The sequence below is a fragment of the Caloenas nicobarica genome, chromosome 15, assembly GCF_036013445.1.
Source record: "Caloenas nicobarica isolate bCalNic1 chromosome 15, bCalNic1.hap1, whole genome shotgun sequence".
Taxonomy (NCBI): Eukaryota; Metazoa; Chordata; class Aves; order Columbiformes; family Columbidae; genus Caloenas; species Caloenas nicobarica.
In genome coordinates, this window is record NC_088259.1 from 9,474,628 (window position 1) to 9,487,336 (window position 12,709).

At 43.3% G+C, this 12,709-nt stretch overlaps 1 protein-coding gene across 7 annotated transcripts in view; it reads right to left on the reverse strand.

Annotated features, from left to right (window-relative positions):
- ZBTB46 (zinc finger and BTB domain containing 46) overlaps positions 1–12,709 on the reverse strand; it is a 47,466-nt gene that overhangs the window by 11,611 nt on the left and 23,146 nt on the right. For 5 of the 7 annotated variants that reach the window (XM_065645323.1, XM_065645327.1, XM_065645326.1 and 2 more), the window contains 4 exons: positions 7,592–7,870; positions 2,327–2,499; positions 1,167–1,218; positions 817–1,074 (listed from right to left, as the gene is read on the reverse strand). The exons of 1 other annotated variant lie outside the window; for it this stretch is intronic. In XM_065645323.1, the coding sequence (XP_065501395.1) occupies positions 817–1,074; positions 1,167–1,218; positions 2,327–2,499; positions 7,592–7,870 (762 nt within the window). The remainder of the gene's footprint in view (positions 1–816; positions 1,075–1,166; positions 1,219–2,326; positions 2,500–7,591; positions 7,871–12,709) is intronic. One more of the 7 variants, XM_065645328.1, reaches the window with a different exon arrangement.

A 12,709-nucleotide genomic window follows, 5' to 3' on the forward strand; every position in this document is an offset into this window, starting at 1 on the left:
ACTTTCAAGCCTGAAGAATATACCCTGTTGCACACATGAACAAGCAGCATGTTTTTCTCCTTTAAATGCCACAGAAAACCCAACTTTACAAACAGTTTACAAAGCTGAGCAACCCGGTCCCTTCACAGCTCCTAATCTCAAGCTGAAAAACCCTGAAATGCCCGAATTGTGTAATGGACAGGGTACTAGACCAGAATTCACAAGATTGAATTCTATTATTAATTCTATTGCTAACAGGCTCCATGGGCTGAGGTACCTTATTTTCCCAGGGAATACGAGGAAAACATCACCATTTCTTTTATAAAGCACTTTGAGATCTACTGATAAAAAACTGTTTAAGGCAGTATAAGCACATAGTATGATCACAGCGGTAAGACAGCCAAAGTGCCCATCAGACGGACTGACAAAAGTCATCTTCGCACAAAAATCACAGCGTGGCTGCAGCCATACCGTGTCCGAACCAGCACATCACCGGCCTGATTGGCTTTGGGGAGCTACTCTATTATATCACACCCGTGGTACGTTTATTTGCAGCACGAGAACAATGGAACAATTTGCTTTTCCTGGTTTCAAAGAAATGTCTTGTACACTTGCGCGTCCTCGGGATCGTGGTTTTGTCCTGAGCTGTCCCAAAGCTCAAGCCCCCCAGGTAACACACCTTGCCATGGTTAGTCAGGTTTCTCTGCGTACCAAAGCCCTTCCCACAGGACAGACACACAAAAGCGCGCTCGTTCGAGTGCACAGACGTAAGATGCCGCTTTAAGTCTGTCTTGTCTCGGAACAGCTTGGCACAGTTAGGACACTGCATCTTCTTACAGTTGAAGTGGACGGTCTTCTCGTGCCGATCCATGTTGGACTTGAGGGTGAAGCTGGCGGGGCACTGGGAGCACTGGAAGCGGGCGAGGGGTCCGGGAGCGACGCGGAGGGCAGAGCCGAAGGGGAGCAGGGTGGGGAGGGCGTGTGTGTGGACGTGCTCCCCTAAATCCCGCCTGCAGAACCCACAGGGCGCTCCTGAGCCCAGGAACAGGCTGGCAGCAGTGAGTCCCACGTCTTCATATCTCGGGAAGCTCGTATCTAAAACAGAAACACACACATGCGTGTACAAATCAGCGTCTTCTGGTATAAAATAAGGATAGTTAAAAAAATAGATTTTTCTCTCTGCTTACCTGAATCAGAGTTATCAAATGGCCAAAGTGCTAAAAATCCATCATAAGTGGCCTGTGAATGAAAAGCACGTGTATGTTAAGGTGTTTACAGGGACACACGTCGCAGTTAGTGCTCAGACTCCCACCACTGCCCCAGCCCTCGGAGGGAGGCTCAGCACTGACCCGACAGCCCCGTCTCTGCCTTTACGAACCATCACTTTGAAGAAGCCATGATAAGGTAACTGGGCTGTATTTTGCAAGACTTGGTGTTTAAAGACAGTAACAAACATGCGTAGTTAGGGCGTGGGTAACTACTCAGTTTTCAGTCTCACTAAGCATCAGTAGCTCCCGCTCGGGAAACACTGGATAGAAAATCTCTAGCAGACACAACAGAAATGGAAAATTTTCCCCTAGCTCTACTCAGCTACTTTTTCTTTCCACATAGAAAACCCCATAGAAAACAAACACTTTCTGCATGGTTCCATTTACGCAATGCTCTTGGCATTACGGGTCCAAACGATAATTCTATTTTTTGCTTTCCTAAAGCACTCGCAGTGTGCCAGCGCGGGGCAGATGGTGACTCTCCATGGGGCAGCAGTTCTGCCCTGACCAGCTCGCTCTGCTCTAAGGTGACTGCAAAGGAAAAATCTGTGTTTTCAACTATTTGTTTAATGAGACTAAAATCTCATTCAAAAATATTAAGAAATGCTACAAGAAGTTAAGGTTTTTATGGCAAACTCCTGTGATCCAGAAAGCCAGCCTGCTTCTGTCTGAATTTAGACAGTTACAAGAAACCCAAATGCAAAACAGAAGTGGGCAATGGATAACTGGGCTCTCAGTTCTCTTTATGCCATTACTGTATTCTTGTATACAATGTTTTGCCAACAAAGGGATTTAAAATAAAAAGGGCATGTATATTTAAACAAAACAAACTGGGTTTTTTTTCCAACAGAAGTTTTGTTGAGGTAAGGCAGGAAGGATAAAATTAGGACAGCACCAGCCTTGACCTGAAACTTCTAGTTTTAAAATAACCTATATTTTTTTTAAAAAAAAAAAAAAAAAAAGGAAGCTAACGGATCAAAGTATAAGGTATTACAGTCTTTTGAAGTACTCCTAACTGGGCACGATTCGATTAAACAGGTAGCTTTGCATTTAAATCTCTGCACTCCCCCCGATCTTACCTGTGCCAGGGGGGGCCCCTCTCCTCCTGTCCCGGGTTCTGGTGACACGGCACCAGCCGGGTGGCTGGCGGGGGGGCTCTGGGTGCCAGGGGGGGCTGACGGCAGCAGGGGGGCCGGGGCGTCCACTCTGCCAGCGCAGTCGCCCCTGGAAGGAGCGGGGTTGGTGCCAGGCCCTGGGGAACACAGGAAAGGAATCTCACCCGGTGACCGCACACCGGCCGGTGCCGCAGCTCCTCGGCTGGCCCTGGAGGGATGCGGCAGGACACGGATGCCAGGCTTGCTGCTTTTATTTTTATTTATTTTAAACCAGCCTCCCCACCCAAAAAGCCTCGTTCGTGCGTGATGTGTGTAACGGGTTCTATCGCACGGCACCGTCACTACGGAGCCCACCAGGAAAAAGAGGCACAAATACCCCCAACAATCGCGTTTTGCAAAGACAACTCTTGGAAAAGCACCATTTCAAACACATACATTTCAATCTTTAAGTAACACACACACGAACTTTATTCTACTACTATTTTTCTTGAAAATTTATGTTAAAGCTTCAGATCTCAAGATGCGACCGTGGTGTCTTATTCAATATAGTGCTGTCAGTCCTTGATCTCAAAGTGCTTTACAAAAGATGGGAAAAGTATTCCTTTCATTCTACAGCTAGCAAGCGTGGAAGGTCAAATATTTGTACAAAACTATTAAATTATACCTGACAGTTGGTACATTCTAAAAATCTACTGTAGTTAAAAAGAACAGCATCATCACACCCTCTAGCCTACGCTGTGCAACAGCCACATGCTAAATGATATTCCAGACACTGTGCTGACAATCAGCGGCAAATCTACATACAAATACAGGCAGTGAAATCAAGCTCAGCGTACATTACAAATTGTTAAACGAACTTTAACAAACACCTTGACTGAATATTGGAACGACATATTGAGCACGTCATTATTCTTTAAAAACGAGCAGGCAAAATCAGAAGCAAATATGGTATAAAAGTAAACAAATTCATACTGAAAGCACTCTATGCCCTAAAGGCTTTTTTATTTCTAACACGAAAGAGTCTGACTGAAACCTTTATGCATATAAAAACACACTCTTCAATGCAGCTACAAATAACAAGTCAAAGTTTACCCCATGTCCGAACACAACGCACCGTGATCTGGGTCACGACAAAGCATTTGAGGGAATGCACACAAGGGTTACGAGACGCGCACAATCCCAACCCCAACTTTTTATCAGCTATCGAAGGAAATTCTGCTCTTGTGCCACAAGCTGAATGTTTGATTTACCTTCCTCTGCTTTGATCCCAGATTGAAATCTTTCCCAACTTGGTTAAATTCTATTATTCAAGTGTGATAACAATACGTCAGGTTTTCATTCTGGTGGTGCTCATCTGTTGCCGTTATCATTTAACGACACGACAACAAAACAATAAAATGCCGTAAATTCAAGAAAGGAAAAAAATGGGGGAAAAGTGAATTCCGCCCCGCCATCCACACATTCTCTTTTTTCCCTGAACATACCAAACCAATTCAAACTGCCTGGTTTACACCCACTATACACTGGGACCCAGACAACTTCGAGGCATCGAACAATTGGTATTTAACACCAGTAAAGAGAAGCCAGCAGGGTCTGGCTTGATTAATTCTTTATTAGCACCTTTGCAGAGTTACATAGGTTCCCAAGAAACTATGCACTTGGTAAAGGAAAAGTGAAGGCTCATGAATGAGCAATGAAACAGAGTAAGCAGACACAATAAACTCAGTCACTCAACAGGAGCCACAAAGGTACAACACAGTACACAGATGGTTTTTAAAACAATAATTAATATTTATTTGGTTTCAACAACTGCAAGTAACACAAGAGAAACCCACATAAAGGACCCAGACTTTGTGCACAAGAACGCAAGGAGCACCTGGATTTACGGTTTGCCCCATTCTGACTGGTACTGTGAGAAACCTTCTGCCTTCCTAAAATTGTATTGAAATGAATTTTAATGAAAAGTATTTTAATTTTTAAATCAGAAATCAAAAGCGCCTTCCTTCAGCCAGCTTTGTGTACAGAAGATGATGCACTGGTTTAACAGTATTATATGGATATAGTATTCTCTGCCAGAGAAACTATTGTGGAGAACAGAAGGTAAAGGTTATTATCTCTCGTTTAAAACTGCATCCATTCTCCCCTAAATCTTGGCTTACCATGTACAAAAATTCCACGCCAAACTGAACAGCTTTAACTCTCTCTTGGCAAGGTTGAGCACTGTGTAAAATGTGTTCCTCAAACATCCAGCGCGAGTATAAATTATTGGCTCCAATGAACCACCAACTAAAAATAACATATTAGCGGGTTTGCCCCAAAGAAAAGGGCTCTGTGTACCATGTAATCACTTGGCCAGAACCTTCAGAGGAATTGCTTCTATAAACAGTTCCAGTTGCAACAGGGTAAACAGGAAAAGCCAAAGTTAGACTTATAAAAAAGTATGCAATGTACTGTTTGAAAATGTGGAAGAGTCACCCCAAAATCTGAAAATTTAATGATTTTTTTTTTTTTTTAAGAGAAAACAAGGATGTAAACTAACCAACTCATTTTCTAATGAACATTAAAATTCTCGTTCTCTTGATTACACTTGGCAAAACCAGCTAAGGACTTTCAACTAAAGCCTTTGAGACTTTTGTAGATGTGGTGTAACCGTACAGAACATCGGTACCAAAGTTCAGTATCACCAATGAAATAAAACACACGTTATTAACCCAGGGAGCTCAGTCCAACAGCATCGCTGAGCTGGAAATCAGCAAAGAACAACCCGCTTTTACAGACAAACCATGAAAACATGTGAAGATAAGACAATAAATACAAAAGGGTCAGTTTTCCTTATCAGAAAAATGTCCCCAACTACGCAGGTTCAATAATTAACGGGACCCAAGACGACCTCAGTGTTACCCATGAATAACTGACACGTATTTTTTTCTGCAAAACCTGCATGTTCTTTAGGTTTCTGACAAGCATGTGAACATCACTCTTGATCATACACCATGAACATCCTAAATCCTCTGAGCCCTTGAGCTGCAGGTTGTCTGGCAACTGTGCTGCCCAAATGGCAAGATATTTAAATTTTCCCTTCTGATTTTAATTTAGTTTGAAGTGGTTAACTTTAAAAATGCTGCACTTACATCCCAGTGATACAGCACCCACCACCCACATCCCCGGCTTCACTTTCCACCAGCGGAATGTGAAGTAATTTCACACTTCATATGATCCTTACAATATCCAGTGAATTAGGAAAAAAGAACTCGGGGTAAAATGCAAACCTTGGGGTATCCTCTATTAACTTTTACAACAGTGCAAACTACATGGAAGAAAAATGAAAACTTGTAATGTGTGCAGTAACCTGAAGAGTAATATCCCCTTCAGAAATGGCTCATCAGAATTTTAAACATTTATAATATACTCTTCAGATCTGTCAACCTCCATTAAATCTTTTCCTCCAGAAAAGAAAAATAAACGTGAAAGTGGCTCCTTGAGTCAGCTACTGTGGTGCTTTGTAAGAGAGAACGAACACGAGCCAGTGAGAGCCGTTAGTAAAGACACACTTCACACTTTTTAAACTCGAGAGAGATTGATCACTTAAAATTATTGAAATTAGTGTTTCCTTTACAATTTGGACAGATTAAAACTGTGCTGCTTTTGGTTTTTTAAAACATAAAAATCTCGCTCACTGTGCTGCTGCCTACTCCCTCCACCTTTTTTTTTTTTAGTATAACCCAGGACTTAAAATGACTCAACATCCTCAAATTGTGTTTGAAGAGAAATGTGAAAAACACCTACAAAGCTTGCACCAGCATAGACTGTGCTTTTAGATCTCCAGAATCTTCTTACCACTTGCTTTACTGTTTCATATGCTGAAAATCCTCATTAAACTTGATGTCCTATTGCATTCAGTAATCACCACTTAAAAGCAAGCTAGTCTTCTATCAGAACATCTTTTTCAAGTGATTAAAATAAATTAATACCTGTGAATCTGAGTAAGATGAAATAAAAATACGTCCCTTAACTCCTGATTCTGTAAAACTCCCCTTCGCAGGCCACAGCCACATCCCGTCCTGGTGCGGGAGCCACAGACCGGGCCAGCAGTCGCCTTTTCCTCTGACACAATTTGCTTCCATAAGGATGAGATAACTGAAGCTCAGCTGAATGAAATGCAAGTAACAGTGAGAGGACTGGAAATTGGGGACCTCAAATCCAGGCTGGAAGGACCTCCTGAGTCATCGCACCCCTCGATCATCTATCACTGACCCCCTTTTTACATCTGTCAAGCTTTACTTTAAAACCAGTTGGTCTTCTGCCTATATCACGCCTGTTCCCAAACTCCACTTCTCAGCTGGTCAGGCAATCTCTAATTTCTAGCCCCATTTTATGACTGCCTTATATGCATTTGTCTTTACGCCAAGTGGTCCTTCAGCTTTTAAGCAAAATCTAAAATCCTCCACCCAAGAGAAGGACGATGGACGGAGAGCAGCTCTGTCATTACTCCAGTTTATCGTGACAGACGGTGACATCGCTGATGTCCCATCACAAGGTGCATAAATCCCCCTGGCAGCTGCGGCTGGATCCCAGCTCCTGCCCGTCCTTGTCTGTGTGCACCGAGAATCAAACTGTTTTACAATTGCAATGAACAAAATACAAAAGTACGCTGAAAAATAAGCTGCTCACACATAATGGTACATATCAGCTACCTCTAACATATCACCAGGAGAAAAACACTCGTTTCCATGAGCGACTATAGCAAACCAATCAATAGCTGCTCATTACTTAGCGAGAAGTCTGAAAGTAAACAGCGAGGAGTCAAGATCACGCAATCTACAAAATCACAAGCGTTTCTGCAGACACAGGAGCAACAGTCAAACCTCCTTTCAACACCCGGCAGTTGTGAATTCAAAACCTTTGCAGCTCCTTCTTCTGCTATAAGGACTCAAATACTTTGTGTGTTCTTTGTAAGTACCATTTTGCAAACAAGTAAAAGAGAAATCTGAGGACAAGTGCTACACACACTGAACACTTCTTTCCATGGCTTCGGCAGTTAACGTTGAAGTTGGATCGATACCAGACACAGGTTTCCACATTTTATGGGAAGCGGGATTAAGCACGACTTCAAACTGGGTATTAACATATTGGTGGCAATAAACAAGCAAGTGACCTGTATTTTCTTCTCACTAAAGATTTCACTTAAAGTACCAGTAAACAAAGAATATATAAAAACCACAAACTTACGCGAGAGAGAGTGCGTGCCTTTGGGTAAGTACTCAAACAGCAGAGAACTATCCTCTCCCAGCATGTCGGCTTTCAGCGACAGCAAACTGTTCTTACTCATGAGCGCGGCGCGCAGGTTGGCGACGGCGGCCGCCTGCAGCGCGTCCTCCTTGTCGGGGGTGGGGGGCTGCGGGCCGTAGCCGTCCCCTCCCGCCGGCCCGTCCTCCGCAACGCCAAAGGGCTCCGGCCGCTCTGCTCTGCCGTCCGCGCCGCCGGGCTCCGTCACTGCCACGTCGGCACCTGCGCGAGCAGAGACGCTGTTAGAGACGCGAGCGGACCCATCCCCGGGATGCGGCGCATGGACCGCGCGCGTCTGGCTAATACGGTGGTGTGGTTTAACCTGAGCGGGCAATATGACCACACGGCCACTCGCTCACCTCCTCCTCCCCCACCTCAATAGGGGAGAGAATCAAAAGGGAGAAACTTGGATTGAGATAAACACAGTTTAATAAAAGAAGAAAATACTAATACACTACTAGTAAATATATATATAAAATAGAAATAAAAGATACTCAAGGCATTTCTTCGCCAACTCCGTCCACACTGAGCAGCCAGTCCAAGGAAGCCACACCCCGGTCCCAAATAGAGAAAAAAAAGGAAAATGGCAGAAAGGCTCAGAGGCCTCTGCAAAGCGGCAAAAAGCCGAACTAAACGTCCTGAACCACATCTCCCCCAGCTCTGCGTGAGAGAAAAAAACAAGTCACCCACGAGCAAGAGCAAGAAGGCCCCAGACAGAGAGAACAAGAGATGCGGGAAGGCCCTGACTCTCCTTAAATGTGAAGCATGGCACTAATGGGCTGGAACACTCTTATTGCTCAGTCTGGGTGTCAGTCAAGCTCCATCCATCCATCCCCCTTCCTCACTGCCTCACACCTGTGGGCAGAGCTCAGAGGGTCCTTGGCTCTCAGACCAGAGCAATTAAAAACATTCACTCCATGCTGGGGTGTTACCTCTTGTTCTCAAACTAAGTCCAAACAACGACTGTGCTAGCTATGAAAAAGAAAGGTTTCTAACTGCATGAAGAAAATTAACTCATCTTCAGTCAAACCGGCACACGTGGTCTGAATAACTGAGAACTTGCCACCGCCTATTGTGGCCTTATTGTCACTTTTCACAAGAGTGTCATTTCTTGCCCCCTTTTTCCAGAAGTCCGCGGATGGATGCGGCCGTTCGGAGGCTCAGCAGAGAGCAAACCCAGCCCAGCTGCGGCTGTTCCGCAGCTCGTGCCCCCCGCACCCTTCGCTTCTGGCCCCCGACCCACCCAGACCTCAGTGCCCCATGGACAGAGAGACGTGCACAGCCTCCCCCACAACCAACGACCTTTAAATAAATGAAGTTTTATGCGATTTCAGGATGGTCTGCTAGTACTGAAGTTACTTCAAACATTTAAGTGCTGTTTTTTTCTGTAATTTTACTATGGTAGTTCAAATTCTTCCATTTCTTCCCCATGATGAAGGTTTTGAAAAATCCAGTAATAACCAGCCTATAACAGCAGACTGATAATTAGTAATTAGACTGATAATTCCTTGGGAGTCATTTGTTTGAATAATACACAGAAATCACTGGCTCTCAGCATATATCACAGGATGCGTTTTATACAGAAGCGATACAGTTGAAAAAAACAAACACAAGCTACCACAGCCACCTTACAACAGAAACAGCATACAAATGTAACAGACTATTAACGAAAGCATCAGTCAACTCAAACAAAAATGAAAAAGCTGTAATAAGGTTAATTCATCCCTGTCAAAACACCATTTATTTTTATGGTTTTGAGGGGTGTAAAGAGTCTCTCTGAACTTTGACTCTCTTATAGTCTTCCGTAATTTGTGTAATTTTACATAAAGGAAAGTGACTCTTACGCTTCTCTCTTCTCATCATCTACAAAGAGTCCTGTTACTCCGTTTCTAAGGTGCTTTAAACTGATGGCAATTACCGAGTCCAGAAAAGAGCTGATGTGCCCAAACCCTGACTGGGGACCCAGCAAACGGGGCTAAAGCTTCTCCACAAACAGCCGCCTTCGCAGCGTTTGTACTATCGAGATGTAGAAGGGAAAAATCTAAAGATAAGACATTGATAGTGAGCGATCAGACGGAAAAAGAGGCTGTTTTGCAGTTCCTGAACATTTTATTGCCTCCTGGTTCAAAATAAGTTTAAAATACTTAATGCAAGAAGCAGGTAACACTAACGAGGACCCCGGTACAGCGCCTACCTCTGTAACCTGGCAAACGGCTCAAGGAAGAGCATTTAATTTATCTCATTTCACAGGCGGTAAGTGCCGGAAAAAGATGCAGTGACTCCTCTGAGGTGTCCGGCCGGCGGAGCTGGGGTCACATCTTCCAGCCCAGAGCACATCATGGTCCTTACCAGGTTCAGACCCACTTTACTAGGCAGGACTGTACCGCGGGCACCTCTTGCCCTTAACTTTTCCCACTTCCTTTAAAAACCAAAAAGCCCCAAAGCAAACAATGAAGAAAAAACAATGATTAGCAGAGTAACTCCTACAGCCCGAGGTGTAGGGAACACCCAGGGCTGGGGCTGCAAACAGCAGTAGCGAGGACGGGAACTATCGGAGCTGCTCTCTTTGAAAAATCAAACCTTTTTTCCCTCCTCTGCCTGTGTTTTACTCATATAATCTCATATTATCAGTTTTATTAAAGCTTAGCCAAGCAGGAGAATTCAACCGCTTTGAATTTTTACATATCTTCCTTCTGTCACTATTAACAGGTGTATACGTTTTTTTAGATGGTAATGAAGCTTGTTTTAAAAACAAACATTTCAGCATAATTACAAGAGTTTACAAAACAGCAGCTGTTTCAAAAGGCAGCAAAGAAAGTAAAAATTCTAGCCCATTAAACCAGTGACATAACAGACGGCTTTATCAAAACAAAGCCACAGTAACACTGCTCCCCTGCCCCTCAGCGCCGGCACGGCAAATCACAGCAAATCATGGCAAATCAAACACCTCGCGCCAGAAAGGCTGTTTGTCCAAAAACGGTGTTGCCAAATAGCCGGGCAGGCAGTAAATCACCTTGTGTTTTCCTTTTTCAGAGCCGATTACAGATGCTGATTGACAGTTGCCAGAATCCGCCGCTGCCTGCTGCACATCAATGCTAATTGCCAAAACACACGCAGATTAATTGTAACCACAACAAGACATTAAACGTTCCTCAAAAGCCAAGATTAGAGACAGACGGTGAAATACAGTATTGAGCTTCCAGTATTTATAGCTGATGTAACCTAATCAAATACACATTAAGTCAAAATAAATATCCACTTAGTCACAGAAGTACCAAAATACTCTCACTACAGCAAAACCCAAAACCGGACAAAGTTCCTCTTCAGGGTGCCTCCAAAACCACTTCTCTCTTTTCTCTGGAAAACAGCTTCTTTTAACACGATCCAGCCAAAGAATTATATGAATCAAAAGCATCCGTCACTGCCCAGTAATCTAAACTGTTTACTACAGCGCTTCAACAGTGTGTAAACCAGGCTTAGGAAACGAGCTGCTGTTTGCAGTGACTCCGTCCACTCCTCCACGGCTCATTTTTCACACCAGCCTCAGGACAGTGAGTTAAACACAGGATTAATGCTGCCCCACAACACCGAGCTCATTAGGCTCTTTAGCAAATAATTATTTTGCAGTTATTCTTTTACACCAACCTACTTTCCGAAACACAGAAGCTTTAGAAAAGCTTTATTAGTTTGTTGACTTGGATTAATAATTCTTTTTTATTATTATTTTTTACTTTCGGATAAAACAAAGGACCTATTTTTCACAGTTTTGGCCAACAGTATCTCCATGTGTCTCCAAAATGGTTCTGGTGCATGGGGTTATTTTGTCCCAAACATTTGTCTTTGCTGACTTCATGTTGTTTCTGGCACCATGACCTTCCAGAAGATCATTCCTCGCCCTCCTGTGTCACTTTTAGTGTGGTGGCAAATGTAGTTTTTTTTGTTTACAACAGGACAGGCAGAAAAAGCAGAGATCTCAACAGTAGCACCTTCTCCCACCCCCAAAATGCTCATTCCTGCCCCCTCCCCTGCTGATCCCTCAGTTATACCAGGACTACACAGAGAGTTGTGAGCTGAACTTGAGACAGGAACTACTATTATGTTAAAAATAAATCTGGTTTATTAAAATAAAGTTATTTTTAAACCCCCATCAGTTCCCCAATCCGGTTCACTACTTGGTTGCACAGATGTTTTCACCGGAACAACTGCAGGAGAGCGTGGGGGTGCAATTCAGCACCAAGGGAAAGTGCGAGCCACTTCAACAAAGTTTTTTCTTTCAAGGACACCACCAAATTATGACCCAAAATGAACCCTGCTGGAGAAAACTTCATGAAGACAAAGACTTAATTTTCTGAGGCTCTTCTACCTATTTGTGTCAAGTCTCTATACAGATCTGCACGACAGTAAATTTCATCTAACATTTCAGAGATGATGTTTCTTGTATAAGTTAAGGAAGATTTGGCTTGATCTTCTTATGTGCAAAAGGCATAATTAATTTTTGAACTCACAGGGGGGGAAAAACACTTTCATTTTCTAGTGTTTTTTCTTGGGAATAAAGAAAAAAGGAGCATCGGGCTGGTGGAAAAATGACAGTCTTTGACCAGCTACTAAAAATACCCGTGAAGTTTGCGTTTCGCCCGGCCTCTCCTTGCCCACAGAAGCCTTCGCAAGCATTTCACAGCTTTACTATTTGTTAAGCAAAAGCCAGTGCTCTCACATACCGTAATATTTACACAGAGTCTCGATGCCATGAGCTATATTGATTTTGATTAACACTATTTTACAAACATAGTAGTATACACGTGGATATAATAAATGTGCGTAGCATGCAAAATAAGCTCTGATTTCATAACTCAGGAAACTATCAGGCAAACATAGATTTTTAACCACAACATATATGATAATTAAAAACTGCCTTTATATTAAAGACTGCAAGATATTTTAAATGAATCCTTATGGAACCAAGAACATGTCTCCTCCAGGCTGCGCTTTCCCCATCCTCTGTGCCAGGTCCCAGTCCCAGCCATAGGATATTCATCATAGATCTACTAGAGAAACGTTCTC